The sequence below is a fragment of the Barbus barbus genome (genome assembly GCF_936440315.1).
Source record: "Barbus barbus genome assembly, chromosome: 43".
Taxonomy (NCBI): domain Eukaryota; kingdom Metazoa; phylum Chordata; class Actinopteri; order Cypriniformes; family Cyprinidae; genus Barbus; species Barbus barbus.
The window spans coordinates 25,130,605-25,148,899 of NC_136721.1; the positions used below are offsets into that span (position 1 = coordinate 25,130,605).

The following is an 18,295-nucleotide window of genomic DNA, read 5'->3' on the forward strand; positions in this document are numbered from 1 at the left end:
GTGTGTGTGTGTGTGTGTGTGTAGATGGTAACCAACATCCTGTGAAAGTCTCAGGGCTGATTCTGATGTTTCCCTGCATGATAAAACAGGTCCATTTATCTATAATATCTATAGTTCATTGCTGAGTTCGAACCAGTGTCAGACAGTTATTCACATTTATTTATTCAGCGCTTTTCATTATACACACTGTTTCAGAGCAGCTTTGCAGAAAATCATGATGTTAATGTTTATATCATTTTAATATCTACATACCTTATTGTTGCATTTATTATATTAGAGGTGGATGATATAATATACTTACATTTTGTAATAAAACTTAAATAATACATTTAAACTACTTATTTTAACTGTATAGCACTCTTTATTCTAATTCCATTTTATCTATTTTTTATTTAAAAAAACACTTGAACTCTCTATTCGTTTCTAACTGCTTGTTTTCTTAAAAAGGCCTCTAACACTAACTTTCTCTATTCTATCTACTTGTTTTCTTTTTAATTTGTATTATAAAAAACCTTGCTACGCGTACTGCGTTAGGCTAGCCAAAACTTGTCACAGCACTTGCATATCATTGCTCTTTTGTTGGTTTTGATTGCTTCTATTGTCCTCATTTGTAAAAGTGATATGAAAAGTAAATGCAAATTTAAATTTTGTGATGACAATCAATCAAGCTGTTTTTTTTAATGTTAAAAACATTTTTCTTGGTTTTATGAACATTGTAGAAAACATTCCATTTTATAATTTTGTGAACTATGTGGGAATGTTATATTTAAATGTTCTTCTGAAACAGGTAGTAGGAACATTTAAAAAAAAGTTTGATGAACTAACCTAAACTAACATGTTTCAGAATTGTTTTTGAAGGAACAATGTATAAATAGTGTTTTATATTAATGTTACTGGATAAATGTTTGTTCATAACTTTGAGAGAACCTTCTGAGAACATTCATCTTTAGCTGGGCTTCTGTTCTGTCCAAATGAATCATTAAAGTGATTCACTGATTCTTTGATCAAAACTTTTTATCTTTACTATTTTATCATTTTTTATCAACATTATGGGTATGTTATTTATGAATGTTCTCAAACATAGTAACATTTCTAAAAACTTTATGAACATCCAGATAAAAGGTTTTGGAAATAAAATGTTCCGTGAACAATGTATAAGTACATTTACATTTACATTTATTCATTTAGCTGACGCTTTTATCCAAAGCGACTTACAATTGCTATATATGTCAGAGGTCGCACGCCTCTGGAGCAACTAGGGGTTAAGTGTCTTGCTCAGGGACACATTGGTGTCTCACAGTGGATTCGAACCCGGGTCTCTCACACCAAAGGCATGTGTCTTATCTTAAGTAACATTTGTCTTAAGTAACATTTGTCTTAAGTAACATTTGTTTATAACTTGCCAACAATTTCTGAGAATGTTCCCTGTTAGCTGGGTGATTTGATGTATCAATTTGCTGATATTGAGAATTCTGATGAATATTCTTTGTCATTCTAGTCTGCAGAAGATCAGAAGAAGCTTGAGCTCATGTTTAGTGCTACAGTATATGTTATCTTTTTGTTGTTAGATGTTCACTACAGCACTGTATATATATATACATCTTTGTCCTTACATACTAGCTTGGCGTTCCCATCATTGTTTTACGTGAATGCTGGGAAATGCTTCCCAAAATTAACCCCAGAAGCACTGGACCCCCTGAAGCCCTTCAGCAGTGTGTATATGTGTGTGTGTGTGTGTGTGTGTGTGTATTGTTGTCTGGGATTGTGGGTATAGAGTTGTTCCTGTCCGTGGCTTTAACACAGGGCTCTTGTTTTTTCATATGTGCTGATCTGGGCCCCTGAGCGTCCGCTGTTGTTTCAGTCACGAATGAATCAAAGTGACGCGTCTCCTTCTGAAAGCAAACACACAATGGAGGATCTGATCCGGCCCTCCTTCAGCATAAAGCTTAGGAGGCCCCAGGAGGTCCGTCTGCATCCATTGTTATTAACCGGTGATGTTTCTGCTCCTTTGATCAAAAACGCTCAAGGAAAACCTTCAGTAAATGAATGCAAGTTGAAATAATATTAATGATATATAATATTTACATATATACATATATAAATCTTATTGTAATTTGACAATTAAATTTTATAATATTAAATGCAATAAGTCATGATTAAATAATAATTTAAGTAATATACATTTATATATTTTTATATATGATACTATATATATATATATATATATATATATATAATTTATATTTTTAACTGTTATTTAACTGTCATTTTGTATATATTATAAAAATATAAAAATTATTATTTACTAAATTATATAAAATGTAATAAACAATGATTTAAATAATAATAATAGAAATGTGGGTGTTTCCTCTTAAAATTAAAGAAAAGACCCTAGTAAAGAAAAAAATAATTCAGAAAGCATTTTAACCCTTAAAAGAGGTTTTAAGGTCCAAAATTGTTAGGACTACAGACGAGGACTTTTAAGGGGCTTAAGAGTTTCTTTAGCAGTGGAGAAAATAGACGAAACATGAAAAGGGAGAAGAAATGCGTTGCACACAATGCATGCCAGTGAGTTAATAAGATGCTACACATTAGATCATGCAGCAGGGATCATGTTTGTGACCGATCTTATTAGAGACACGCTAACAACTCAGACACCGTGCCTGTAATTTCAAAGTGAAGGCTTATAACAGGGGTGCCCAAACTCGGTCCTGGAGGGCCGGTGTCCTGCAGAGTTTAGCTACAACCCAATTAAACACACCTGAAGCAGCTAATCAAGCTCTTACTAGGCATACTAGAAACTTCCTAGCAGGTGTGTTGAGGCCAGTTGGAGCTAAAGACTGCAGGACACCGGGCCTCCAGGACCGAGTTTGGGCACCCCTGGCTTATAATATACCCCAGGGCTGGACTGGGCCAAAAAGCGGCCCTGGCATTTTGGCCCAGACCGGCCCACTACATACGATCAAAATACTACCCATCTTTGCACGCTCTGGTATACATATCATTGAATATGTATACCAGCTCCTATTCCATAAAAGCACTAAAGCCATATAATAATAGGTAGGGAAGAGTGAGAGTTGACACATTAAAAACTTCTAAAAAGTGTAATTTATTAATATAATAAAACTATAATCCACACTGATGAATCCTAAAACTATAGGCCTATATAGTTATGACATCCTGTGTATGTACCTGTGTGTTTGAGGGAGAAAGGGAAGAGACATGATAAATGGTTGATCAGATGATCACTGTTTCTCATAGTATAGCATTAAATAAACTGTAAACTTAATCAAATCTGTAAACTCCTTGGATGAACCTTTAAAAGCATAAGAAGGCATCCTGTGTGTGTGTGTGTGTGTGTGTGTGTGTGCAGTGCTGTATAAAGTACCCGAAAGCCATACTCAAGTAAAAGAACAGGTATCTTACCAAAAAATTACTTTGGGAGAAGTTGAAGTCTTCGTTTAGAATATTACTTGAGTAAAAGTAAAGTATATGATATTTATTGTACTTAGGTACGAAAAGTATTTTTAAAAATCTTAAACGTACTTAAGTATTGAAAGTAAAAGTACAAGTAAATGCAAAATGGAAAAGAAGCAAATATATATATATATATATATATATTCATACAGCTTTAGTAGCAAGATTGTGTTCAGTTTGAACTCTTTGTGTTGTGTTCTGTTGTGTATTTTTGGGTAAGAATAAGAAGCACTTCATCCGGTACTTAGTGTCTTTCATTCCAGCATAAGAAAACATTTCTGGAATCTGCATCTGAAATAGCATTTAGATGTATTTACAGTTTAATGTATCTCAGAGGGGACATGGATGCATTTAAACTGCAGTTGCAGAAGCATAAATAGGCCTAATGTTGTGTTTTTAACATAAAACATCGAATACTGATATTTGAAATAATTTAAAACATGAAAAAAAAAGTCAAAATATGAAATTAAAACCGCTAGTAGGTGACAGCAAAGACTCAGTGACCATTAATGAGTGAGTCACTGAGATTCAACCGATTCATTCAAACGGCATTTGACTGTGCATATGAGTGAATCACTGAATCATTTATTCAACCGATTCATTCAAACGGCTGATTCATTCAGGAACAGAGCATTTGACTGTGTTAATGAGTGAATCACTGAATCATTTATTCAACCGATTCATTCAAACGGCTGATTCATTCAGGAACAGAGCATTTGACTGTGTTAATGAGTGAATCACTGAATCATTTATTCAACCGATTCATTCAAACGGCTGATTCATTCAGGAACAGAGCATTTGACTGTGTTAATGAGTGAATCACTGAATCATTTATTCAACCGATTCATTCAAACGGCTGATTCATTCAGGAACAGAGCATTTGACTGTGTTAATGAGTGAATTACTGAATCATTTATTCAACCGATTCATTCAAAAAGCAGATTAATTCAATAAGTACACCGTCCATTGCTCAGAGACGCAAAACAGTGCTGTGATCTTTGTTTGGAACTATTTTCTTTGGCAAAATTGAGCAAAAACAAGCAATAAGTCTAAAATCTAAGTCACGTATTGCTTACTGGACTTGTATGAAATGATTATTAAATGTGTTCATGCTGATATCTGCAGAAAAACGGTACTCTTTGTGTGATATAGATATAGTCCAGGTGATATGTGCAAAATTTCGAAGTTAACTATATTATATAAATATAAAAAGCATACAGAAGCAGTTTTGCCGTCTATAATTTAGAATGCCTGGAATTGTTTAATACATTAATAAATCAAGTGCGTGCACTCTGTGTGTGATTTGATGATATAGCCTACTTGATAATGTCAGATCACACAACATTACAACAACACTTACCCTATTATTGCAGAAGATATACTGTATATCACACACCCCAGACTCCACTTTGAGCTGAAAATGAATCATCCGTGATTGTGCGCGCACTTGTTTGCAGGTTTGCAGATGAGCAAAGCTGTTATAACTTACAAACAGACCACTGATTCCTCAAACCTGCTTTCCTGCAGTCTGTGTTCTTCTGACTATTTTGTTGAAAGTAACAAATATGCTTCGGAGAAATGTATCGGAGTAAAAGTAAAAGTTGGCTGAAATATAAAAACTCAAGTAGGCTACAGATACTATCAAAAAATACTTAAGTACTGTAACAAAGTATTATTAGTCCGCCCCTGATATACCCTACTCAGCTCTTTTATTTCTTTCTTGACAACCAACTAATCACAATCTTCAAAAGAATGTGTCATAGCTAGCAACGGGGTCAGCCCCGGCTCCTCACTAAGATAAAAGTTTTCATCTTTTCCTCGCTCAGAGTTGCTCTCAGATTGGTCCTGAATCACTTTTAAGCTAAGACTCCTAGTTAGACATTTTTAAGCTAATTTAGGAGCTCTCTAAAAGCATTCTTAGAATCTTTAGGAATACAGGCCCAGATATCTTAGTCCATATGGGCTCTTAAAGTATATTGTGTTGGACAGCAGGGGGCCTTTGTGTCCAAACACTGATGCTTTCCATGAACGAATGAAAATAACCAGTGAACTTGACCGTTCACTTGACTTGACGTCTGGGTATCGAGGCTATGAGTTTCTGGAGTTTTGGTGTTGGAATTTGGTCCCATTCTTGCCTGATATAGGTTTCCAGCTGCTGAAGAGTTGGTGGTCGTCTTTGACATATTTTTTTGATTAATGATGCGCCAAATGTTCTCTATAGGTGAAAGATCTGGACTGTAGGCAGGCCAATTCAGCACCCGGACTCTTCTACTATGAAGCCATGCTGTTGTAATAGCTGCAGTATGTGGTTTTGCATTGTCCTGCTGAAATAGACGTAATCTGGAGGGAAGCATATGTTGCTCTAAAACCTTTATATACCTTTAAGCATTCATAGAGCCTTCCAAAACATGCAAGCTGCCCATACCGTATGCACTTATGCACCCCCATACCATCAGAGATGCTGGCTTTTGAACTGAACGCTGATAACACGCTGGAAGGTCTCCCTCCTCTTTAGCCCGGAGGACACGGCGTCTGTGATTTCCAACAAGAATGTCAAATTTAGACTCGTCTGACCATAGAACACTTTTCCACTTTGAAACAGTCCATTTTAAATGAGCCTTGGCCCACAGGACACGACTGCGCTTCTGGGCCATGTTCACATATGGCTTCCTTTTTGCATGATGAGCTTTAGTTGGCATCTGCAGGTGGCACAGTGGATTGTGTATACCAACAGTGGTTTCTGGAAGTATTCCTGGGCCCATTTAGTAATGTCAATGACAGAATAATGCCGATGAGTGATGCAGTGTCATCCGAGGGCCCGAAGACCACAGGCATCTAAAAAGGTCTTCGGCCTTGGCGCTTACGCACAGAGATTTCTCCAGTTTCTCTGAATCTTTTGATGATGTTATGCACTGTAGATGATGAGATTTGCAAAGCCTTTGCAATTTGACGTATTCCACAATTTTTCTACGCACTCTTTCACAGATTGGAGTGCCTCTGCCCATCTTTACTTCTGAGAGACTCTGCTTCTCTAAGACATCCCTTTTATCCCTAATCATGTTACAGACCTGATGCCAATTAACTTACTTAGTTGCTAGATATTCTCCCTCTCATCTTTTCAAAATTTTCATTTCATATTTTTCAGCCCTTTGTTGCCCCCATGCCAACTTTTTGAGACCTGTAGCAGGCATCAACATTGAAATGAGCTCATTTAGTGGATACAAGTGTAAAATTTCTCTTTTTAAACATTTGTTATGTTCTCTGTGTTCTATTATGAATAGAATATTGGATCATGTGATTTGAAAGTGTTTTAGTTTTCATTTTATTCAAATTTAAAAAACGTCCCAACATTTCCGGAATTCGGGTTGTATTTCAAATAACAATTATGTTCTTTTGAACTTTCTATTCATCTGTTAATCCTGGAAAATACAATGTATCCCAGTTTCCACAAAAATATTGGGCAGCATAATAATCAGATAGTAATAATAATTGAATGTAATCAGAATAATCAGAAATGTTTCTTGAGCAGCAAATTAGCATATTAGCATGATTTCTGAAGATCATGTGAGTAATTATAATGAAAATTCAGGTTTGATCACAGAAATAAATTATATTTTAACAGATATTCACATAGAAAACAGATATTTCACAGAGTAATATTTCACAATTTTTACAGTATTGTTCATCAACTAAATGCAGCTTTGCTGAACAGAAGAGACTTCTTTCAGACTCATTACTATGGGACTCCTTCTGCAGCCAGTAATCAATCTGTATTGTAAAGGACCTTAGTGAGGCCCCTCGTCACGGGACCTGGGACATTCCTGTTCGTCTCCGTGACGACTGGATTGTTTGAATCAAGGAGCCTGTGGCTTCACACACCATGAACAGCATACAAACACCTCTCCTTACTGCTGCAGTTTGTAGATTTAAATCACTAACTTTCACATTTCTATGGTTGTTATGAATGGAAATACTCAATATAGTAACCCACTAATCTCTTGTTCTCTTATGTGCACCAGCAGGAGGCGTCAGACGTCAGAACATTAACCTGTTCCTCCTCGTCCGATGGTCAGATGTTTCTCCACACACCTTTCACCCAGAGCTGAGAGCGATTATGGGCTGTGTGGGGGGTCAAGGGAATCCATGGAAACATGCTGTTCTGGAATGTGTGATTGTGAAGAGGAAGTGCTGCATCACATGATCTGAGAGAATGCAGGTAAAGGGCGAGTGCAGGGTGTGACCTCTGATCTGACCTTTCACTGCTCACACACGACCTCTGTACTCGCTGCTCTCTGATACTCAGTCCAAAACCACAAATCAGAAAGACAATGCCAGCTTGACCTTAATCATCATGTAAATGATGTCACAAGGGGGAAAAAATGTCTTGATCCTTGAAATAGTTTTTCTTTGTGTGAAAATATAATTTATACACATACATGTGGTATTTGTCATATCCTTTATATTTAGTGCATACATACTAGGGGTTAATTCAGGATAATTTCCCAGTCATTCCAATGTCAAAAAGGGTCCTGATTTACCTGAATTTACCTTTAATCTGTTTTCATTTATTTGACTTTATTATTTGTATTCTATTTAAATCTATTTACTTTTTATTTAAAATATAAAAAATCTTGAGATCAGTTTTTTCATTTTAATTTGATTAGTTATTTTATGTGATTTTTATTTTATTTATTTTATTCAGTTTAAACTGTTTACTTTTGTATAAAAAATTTTAATATTAAGAAATAGATATGACTTGCAACCAGTTATATTTTTATTTCATTATTGACTATTTATACACACACATACACACACACAATATAAAAATATATTTATATAAATATTTTTATTATAGATATATTTTTATTATAGATTTTTTATTTATAATTGATATATTGAATATATATATATATATATATATATATATATATATATATATGAATTTATCAATGATAAAAAATATATAATAAAAATATTTATATTTGGGTGTGTTCTCTGTATGTTTTTTGTTTATTTTTTAAATATCTGAAAATGAATCCACACAAACATTTTTTTTAAACACACTCACACATATATATATATATATATATAAATATCTATGTATATATAGTATTTTTGGTAGAGTTCACATGTAAAAAAGCAATGATCTTGGTTGATCAGTGGGTGTATCTGCAGTCAGGCGTGTGTTGTTTGTTATGAGTGTGTGCTGCTTTAACATCTGCAGGTGTTTGACTTTATGCCGACTGACCTGTACATGCAGATCTGGAATAAACACTGCGCTCCTCCAGTCGCTCTCTCCGAGCGGCCCGTCCACGCCCGGATCCACAGATGTTTTCCTCGAGTGTCCAGCGAGGAGAGGTCAGAGGTCGGCTTTCTTCTTCATTCTATATGACACATGAAGGTTACATACTTCCCCTTTACTGCCTGTGATGCGCTTAAAACACACCCTCGTTTCTGAATAAAGACTCGCGTGACCAGCGAAAAAACAGCAGGGTCATAAAAAATGGAAATGTAAGATGTAAGCAAATAGAGAAGTTGTGATTGTTGCGCCATCAGAGGGAGAGAGGGCGAGTGTCCTTGACTTACACAGGGTTTGTAGCTATTTCATCTCGCTGAACAGCTCTGTGTGGAAAACAGGTACTTTAGCGTGCTTTGCTAAATATTTGAGGATTTTCTCTTCAAACACTCTGGTTAAAGAAACAGGAGAAGACATCACACATTACTGCACATTTTTCCCTAATGCGTGAATATAAACACACATTGTCCTTATCAAATCATTAAGAATCATTTTTAGCTCAAAATCAAAGAAAGAAAAAATAAATTATATTTTACACATTGTCTTTATCCAAACTTTATGAAAATATAAGAAATATCAAGAACCATTTCACCTCAAAATCCTTGTTAAACAAATCATACAAATATATTGAATATTGCAAAGAGAGTATACACATATTTAGTATGTGCATATATATATATATATATATATATATTAGTCAAAATGGCAATTTTCGTCCTGAGATTCAGAGCCAAATTACAAGGGGGTGAAAATGACTTCAGAAAGATGGCAGCATCGTGATATTATTTTTACACTAAGATTGTTAGGTCTGTTGGTAAAATCTGTTGACTTTAGCAATCTTTGTTGCATTACATGCCAATGGGGACCATTCAAAAATGGGGAAAGAGCACTTTTCAAGCTTTTTCTGCAAAGTTTGCAGGCCTGTAACTCAAGAAGTATATTTAAGATATCTTAATCCATTTTAGATTTTGGGTCTTAACAAACTTTCCTTTTGGCATCTTCATTTTTCAGTTCCAGAGATATTGAAATTTTAATGGCTTCAGGAGTAAATAGTTCGATTTAAAACATTTTCAGTGGTTTAACACACTATTTTTCTTCTTTTTGTTTTAAAGACAGGAATGTCTGAGGAACAAATAATATTAAAACTAGAAATGTACTAATGTAACTAATTAATGCATATTCACGGTATTTCTTAGTTACGTGTAATGCAGGCATTCCAAAACTTTTTTTCATCTAAACCTTATTCACCAAATATATTTGCTTTAAGTACCCTTGAGATTTTAAAACAAATATTTCAATAATTAAGTATCACATTTGCATGTTCACAGTTTCTTTGATGTCGATTAATGATCACATGGCATGCAGGTAAATAAAAAAATATATTTTTAGTAAGTGTTTTATTTAAAACAAAGTCTATACAAAGACGGTTCACTCCTTTATTTATGAATGGGAGAAACTGTAACGTGCAATATGCAGGAATAGATCCACCTTTCAAAAGAGCTAAATTGCCCATAGAAACTGGGGTACGTTCAAGCTCAAACCGGTGCGCAATGTTTTGCTATGGTTTCCAGGTTGAACGACATGTTTCCTGGAAACAGTGTGCAACGGGGTTTGAGATACGTTTCTTCATCAGCAGCAACATGTTATAAACCACGCAGTATTAAAGAGACAGCTCGCACAATGGGTCCAAGTAAAGTCGTTTACAAATGTGTCCACTGCAGCTCGGTATACGCAACAATTTAAGATATTAGAAGACATGTTTGTCGTAAGAGTTTTATAGTAACAATATAGCATATCAACATGATGTAGTTGTTTATACTTTTAGCTTCATTGCAAGGCAAGTTTATTTATATACCAAATTTCATACACAATGGTAATTAAATGCTTAACATAAGAATGGACGGCAAGGGCAGTGACTGTAACGTCAAGAGTATTTTACAATATTAAACACGTATTTATACCGATTTCATCAGGCTCCGAAAATTCTTCAAAAAGAACACAAAGAATGGCCTTCTCAGCTGCCATAGTTGCAACTCTTGCATCATCAGAACAGGATGTTCAACGCACCACCGTTTCTGTTTAAAAAACGTTTTGCAATGTTTTGTCTGGGCTGAATGACCAGCCAAGGCACATGCGCTGTATAAGCACGTTATGACTCCGCATGCACATTGGCTGGTCTAGCCTGAAAAATAAACGCTATTTGAGCATAAGAAACAACATTCATGGGGCAATTCATTTCTGATTTTTGTTGCTGATTTGACATATGGAATTTAATTGTGAGTTTAGCACGCATTGCAAATATGGCCGCCGAGTGAAGAGACTTTCCTCGAAATGTAGTTTGTTTTAAAATTATTTATTTTAATTTTAATTTTTTATCATTTAATTAATTGTCAGCTTTTCATTAAACTCACAACACCCCTGCAGTTCCTTTACGAACCCTAGTTTGGGAAAACTTGATGTAATATAATGTTTAATTACGGTAAACACAACGACAAATCAGAAAACAAAATAACAAATCAGAAAACACAACGTCAAATCAGACAAACCGGAAGAGGTAGGCATAGTTTGAGACCGCGCCATTGGTTTGGGAATAGATTACTCACTGCTGTCGTTGTGTTTTCTGACTTGTTATAATGTTTTCTGAATTGTTGTTGTGTTTTCTGAATTGATATAATATTTTCTGAATTGTTGTTGTGTTTTCTGAATTGATATTTTGTTTTTTAGATTTGCATTTGCGTTTGTAATTTGTTATTTTGTTTTCAGAATCGTGATTTGTTTTGCACTTCTCGGCCACCGTATTTAATGCACTTCATGCTATAAATTACAATGAATGGAACAAGTTTTCTTACTCTTTGCATTTTTTTTTTTTGCATCATTATGGTACAAGATAATGCTATTTAAACCAATGTGATAAACGAGTTAAATCAAAAGTAATCTAAAAGTAATCTGATTATATTAACTAAAATGTGTAATGTAACGGATTACGTTACTGACTACAATTTTTGTCATATAATCTGGAATCAGTAACGGATTACAATTTGTAAGTAATCTACCCAGCTCTGCAGACGAGTCTGTTCTATACATATTGTTTTGATAGGGAAACAAGATACAGTTTTAATTTCAACATTATTTATTCTTCAGACATTGTTCTTTAAATACAGTAAGTATTAGCTGTATATAGAATGAACAACATTTGGTTTTGACCACTGGGCCAAAATGGGTAATATTCAACAAACTGGAGCCTCATTGAGGTCCCCATATCTCTGGGACTGAATGATGTAGGGCCTTGAAAATGAAAAGTTTATTAAGAACTAGAATATAAAACCATATTGTCATATCTTTAATATTTCTTGAGTTATATAGGCACACAAACACAAAATATTTTCAATGCATTTTTTTTTTTTTTTGACAGCAGCAAATGAGATATATTTCTAGTTTCAACATTATTTGTTCTTCAGACTTTCCTCTTTAAAAGAACAGAAGTATCATATTTTTTTGCAAAGTGACCCACATTTGCTTGCACTGAAAATGCTTGAATTTAATGATTTACTCCTGGAGCCATATTGAAATTCCAATATCTCTGGATCCGAACTATATAGGGCCTTAAAAATTAAGATACCAAAAGGAAAGTTTCTTTAACATTTCAGGAGTTACAGGCCTGCAATCTTTGGGGATAAAGCTTGAAAAGTGCTCTTTTCCAATTTTTGAATGGTCGCCATTGGGACATAATGCAACAAAGATTGCTAAAGTCAACAGATTTTCCTAATAGAGCTACTAATCTCTGTGTGAAATTAACATTACGATGCTGCCATCTTTCTGAAGTCATTTTCAACCCCCTGTAATTTGGTAAAAATAGCCATTTTGATTCCCCTCAATAAAAAAGTGTTTTACTCAGTAAATATTCATCCACAACATTTAATATTTTGGCTTTCATCACTTAACATGTTTATCTTTATTCCGAAAAAATATTTCAAATTCCGAAATTTTAGCCCGGGACACGGAATTGTGGGAGGAGCAAGGAACACGGAGAAAACTCAAATAATAGTCTTTAATGAAGACATCAAGGCAGGGCTGACACAGACAGGAACACTGGGGAGTAACGAGTGGACCAGACGACATCTAACTGAATAGACAGGACTATAAATACACAGGATAATCATAGATACTGAGACAAACACAGCTGGACAAGAATTAACTAATAATCACACTAGATGAGGACAGGAAACACACCAAATATGGAAACAAGAGGCGGGAACACAAGACACACTCGACAGAGGACTGACAGGAATGACCTTACATAATTTTAGAATTAATTTATTATATATATATATACACACACACACACACACACACACACACACACATATATATATATATATATATTAATAATAATCATCATTTATAACATGTGTGCATGTTTTCTATGTTTTCTTTTTAATTGGAAAATTATATATATATATTTTAATTGGAAAATAAAATCATTTATTTTTTACATGTTCCTTTTCTTTTCTTTATAGTCTTTTCTTTTCTTTTTATTTTTCTTTCTGTCTTTTGAATTTTGATGTGAGATGTGTTTATATAGTTATGAATTTACACATGGAAGCTCTAGTTAACTCTGGTTAAAGGACTAAAACAGTAGTCCCTTCAGTCGGTCACCTTCAAGCACAAGAATCTAAACACACAACCCATACTCTCTTTCTCTCTCGCACGGTGTCTCTCTCTCTCTCCCGCTCTCTCTGTGTCTCTCGCCCTCAGTCCCGCCCACTCGGCTGATGTCCGGCCCCTCCACACTGCAGTCATTCATTCAAATAGTGAGCTGGCCTCTGGATCAAGTTTACTCTTCTGAGGAGCTTCTAGAGCAAATACTGTGAGAGGAGGGGTATGATCTGAGCGATTGATTACCTCCTGCAGATCTGCTGAACTTTCAGTGCTGTGTGTGTGTGTTGAGGAGGAGAAGCTCTGCTGACTCAGACTCTGTTCTCTGGGCTTGATTGATACCTGCACCATGAGGAAGGGCTCCTGCTGCATGTTCACGTCTGGAGTTGTCGGCGCTGTTCTCCTGATCATGGGAATCGGCTTGTTTGTGTCCGGACTCTTCCAGACCTTGATCCACAACAAGCTAAAGCGGGTAAGAGTCTGTTTTCAACTTATTCTTCAGCTGTCATGAGGACTGGCAAGTTTATTATAGCTGGAGTCACTGCGGACTAGTACTTTCTGTGATGTTTAGGTACTTTGTCAGCTTTTTATTTAATATTTTACGTTTTTGTTTTATACATTTTTAAATAATTTATATGTTATTATTGTGTTATAATATTGTAATATATCATTTTACCTGAAAGTAATTATTTTTTATAACATTTATACTTTATATTTTATGTATACATTTAATATATTTACACTTTACTGTTTTATTTCAATTTTTTATTTTTATAATTTATTTAATTTTCAGTGTTTTTTAAAATAATTTCTACATTTAACATTTTTAGTATCTTACTATTTTTTACTATTATACTCTACTATTATACTCAATTTTTTTATTTTACATTTTTATAATTTATAATTTATTTAATTTTAGTAAATGTTTTATATTAATTATTTTAATTAATTTATTTATTTGTTTATATTATTTTCACATTTTTATAATGATATTTTTAAAAAATGTTTTATGTTGATTATATTTATTCTTAAATTATTTTTATTTAAGTTTTACATTTTATAATGGAACTTTTAGTAAGCGTTTTACATTGATTAGTTTTATTTTAAATTGTTTTGTATTTTAATTTGACATTTTCATAATTTATTTTTTAGTAAATGTTCTTTATTGAAATTATTATTATTATTTTTTTTTTTTACATTTTTCTTTTTTTCTTTTTTTTTTAGTAAATACAGATTAATTATTGATTTGATTCATTTTTAAATATTTTTAAATTTAAATTAGATTTTTGTCTGATTTATTTCATTTGAATTAATTGATTTATTTCCTGCAAACCCCATTTTGAAGCATGCAGTGGAGGGAAACAAGCGTGTTTTTTGTGCCGCATGTGCTCGGTGTAGTTAGAGTGACGTGTAACATGTGCTCTGTGTTTCTGTCTTCACCGCGGTCGGCATGTGCTCCGATTTCTCTTCCTCTTATGGAGCAGAAAACACATGATGCTGTGTCAGATGATGTAGAGAACGAAGCGATTGTAGCAGTGAATCACCTGCTGGAACATAAACTTAGTGAAAATGCTGCATTGCATTAGTGTGAAATCAGCCGGGTTTTGTGCTTTTACAGTGAATCTGAGCGCTCTGTTTGTGTGTAAATGTGATGGGCTGCAGAGCCTCGCACTGAACAAGAAACACATTGTGTGGATTTTCTGAATGTGATGCTTGTGTGTGTGTGTGTGTGTGTGTGTGTGTGTGTGTGTGTGTGCATGTTTATGTGGTTTATGAGGACACAAATGTGTATAATGACATGGGTATGACAGAGGTATTACAATATGAAGGTGGTTTATGAGGACACTGCCTATGTCCCCGTAATTCAAAAGGCTTAAAAAACATACTAAATGGTGTTTTTTTGAAAATCTAAAAATGCACAAAGTCTCCTGTGAGGGCTAAGTTTAGGTGTAGGGTTGGTGTAGGGCAATAGCACACACAGTTTGTTCAGTATAAAAACCATTACGCCTATGGAGAGTCCCCATAAACCACAAAAACCAACGTGTGTGTGTGTGTGTGGATTCTCCCCCTCACGGCTGCTCATCTGTTCAGCTGGACAGTGTTCAGTTCTTGTATTGCATTTTAGCTAAATCTGCAGCTCCAGAACTACAAACACAGGCTGTTTTTAGTGTAGCTGAAGTTCTTTTAGCAGGGTAGTAATTTAGCGTCAGTAATTTAGCGTCAGTAATTTAGCGTAGCCCAGAGTTGGGAATAATGACTGCTGATTGAAGCGGTCAGACGGCTCCAGGAATGGGTTCGGTTTGTGCCGCCCATGTTTACAGGCGTCTGTAAACAACTGATTATACTGTATATATGAGACAGATCAGCCTGGCCTGCTTTCATCTGCGGATCACACACATGCTGCGGCTCCACAGAGTTTGGTTTACAGGAGGAAAATTGGAAAATCATGTTGATGACAGACTGAAGGATGCGTCTGTCATCAGTCATTCAGTAGCAGCACGAATGCAGCAAATTCTGAACCCAGTTTACAATGTTTTTTTTTTTTTTTTTTTTTTAAATTAATGAATACTTTTATTCATCAAGGATGCATTAAATTGATCAAAAGTGACAGTAAATGCATCCGTAATGTTTCAAATAAATGCTTTTCTTTTGAACTTTCTATTCATCTGTGAATCCTGAAAAATAAAATGTATCACAGTTTCCACCAAAATATTTTGCAGCACAACTGTTTTCAACATTGATAATAATCAGAAATGTTTGTTGATCAGTAAATCAGTATATTAGAATGATTTCTGTAGATCATGTGACACTGAAGACTGGAGTAATGATGCTGAAAATACAGCTGCGCATCACAGAAATAAATTACAGTTTATTAGATATTCACATAGAAAACAGCTATTTTTAATTATAATATTTCACTTTGTTCATCTTTTTTTTTTTTTGGTATTTTTGGTCATATAAACGTAGAATTGGTCAGCAAAAGAGATTTCTTTCTAAAGCATAATTTCAATTTTTAATAATTTTTTTTTTTAATTTACTTATTTTTAGTTGCCAAGATAATATTTCTTATTTTTGTTGAGTTTGTCATGAAGTAAAATAAAATAACTAAACAAAATTAACACTTTAACTAAACTTTCAAAAACAAGAAAACATTGTTTTCTTTTTCAATAAATAAATAAATAAATAGATAATGTTATTTAAAATAATATATATTTATTTTTTTAGCTAGTTGCCAAGATTTTTTCACTAAGAAATAAATAATTTTAAAACTATATGGACATTGAAGAAAAAAAATTATGTTTTGATTTTTTTTTAATCAAAACAAAAAGAACACTAAAGTGAAACTGAAAGTATTACATTACATTTACATTTAGTCATTTAGCAGACGCTTTTATCCAAAGCGACTTACAAATGAGGACAACAGAAGCAACCAAAACCAACAAAAGAGCAATGAAATGCAAGTACAATAACAAGTCTCAGTTAGCTTAACACATTACACGTAGCAAGGTTTTTTTCATTATTACATATATAATAAATAAAAAGAAAACAAATAGATAGAATGCAAAAAGATTAGAGAAGCTAGTGTTAGGTGTTTTTTTTTTTTTTAAGAAAACAAGCAGTCAGTAAATGAATAGAGTGCAAGTCTAAAAGGGGCAATTTTTTTTTTTTAAAGAATAGAATTAGAATAGAGAGAGCTAGAGTTAGAGGGTCATATAAAGATGGAAGAGATGTGTTTTTAGACGATTGTTGAAATGGCTAAGGACTCAGCTGCTCAGATTGAGTTGGGCAGCTCATTCCACCAGGAGGGAACAGTTAATGTAAAAGTCTGTGAAAGTGATTTAGTGCCTCAAAAGCAGAAAATAGAAAAATAAAAATTAGTTGAAATTATTAGTATGGTATATCAAATAACAGTGTCTTACACTGTGTCAGCATTTGCTTGTAGTTTTAGAGCTGCAGATTTAGTCAGAAGAGCAATCAAGTTATTGTCAGACTGAGATATTATGCAGAATATTTGGGCATCAGGGCGGTTAGTGCCACCACACACAGAGTCTGGTTTGTGTCTGACCTCATTCCTTCAGCTCTCCAGATCATCAAACTCAATCCACAAACTACTCATGAAAACAAAATCAACATTTTGAGTCCCACATCCGTCTAGGAAAACACACACCTCCTAATTAGTGCGGTTTGCTAAACTGCATCTTCAGTTGACTTCAGCCTCTGAAGATTGAGGCTTTTCTGTTTATTTCACTAACTATGCTCGATTGTGTGATCAGATTAAATGCAGTTTTCATCAGGTTTTTCTCTGCTGGTAGCAAACCAATAATTCTACTCTAGCTTTGTTTTGTTGAATAATTGGTTTCAGTGCTTGTGAAAACAGAAGGAAAACGGGGAAATCATGTTAACGACAGTAGAGGATGCATCTGTCTTCAGTGTTTCAGCAGCAGCATTAATGCAGCAAGCAGTTTATATGTGATTCTGAGCCCAGTTTACACTACCGTTCAAAGGTTTGCGATTTCTTTAAAGAAATTATTGTTCATCAAGGACACATTCAATTGATCAAAAGTGACAGTAAATGCATCTAATGTCACAATGTTTCAAATAAATACTGTACTTTTGAACTTTATATTCATCTGTGAATCCTGAAAAATAAAATTTTCCACAAAAATATTGGGCAGCACAACTGTTTTCAACTCTGATAATAATCAGAAATGTTTCTTGAGCAGCAAATCAGCATATTATAATGATTTCTGAAGGATCATGTGACACTGAAGACTGGAGCAATAAATTACAGATTAACAGATATTCACATAGAAAACATCTACTTTAAATTCTAATAATATTTTACAATTTTTACTGTATTTTTAC

The 18,295-nt window shown here is 34.1% G+C and overlaps 2 protein-coding genes across 4 annotated transcripts in view; both read left to right on the plus strand.

Moving 5' to 3' along the window:
* The window catches only part of LOC306861931 (uncharacterized protein), a 1,169,885-nt gene that overhangs the window by 892,619 nt on the left and 258,971 nt on the right, over positions 1-18,295 (plus strand). The window lies entirely within an intron of this gene.
* LOC306862654 (lysosome membrane protein 2-like) overlaps positions 13,576-18,295 on the plus strand; it is a 33,795-nt gene continuing 29,075 nt past the window's right edge. For all 3 annotated transcript variants that reach the window (XR_013783594.1, XR_013783595.1, XM_079405567.1), the window contains exon 1: positions 13,576-13,901. Coding sequence is in view for 1 of the 3 variants with exons in the window: in XM_079405567.1 (XP_079261693.1) it covers positions 13,779-13,901 (123 nt within the window). In the remaining 2 variants the exon portion in view is untranslated. The remainder of the gene's footprint in view (positions 13,902-18,295) is intronic.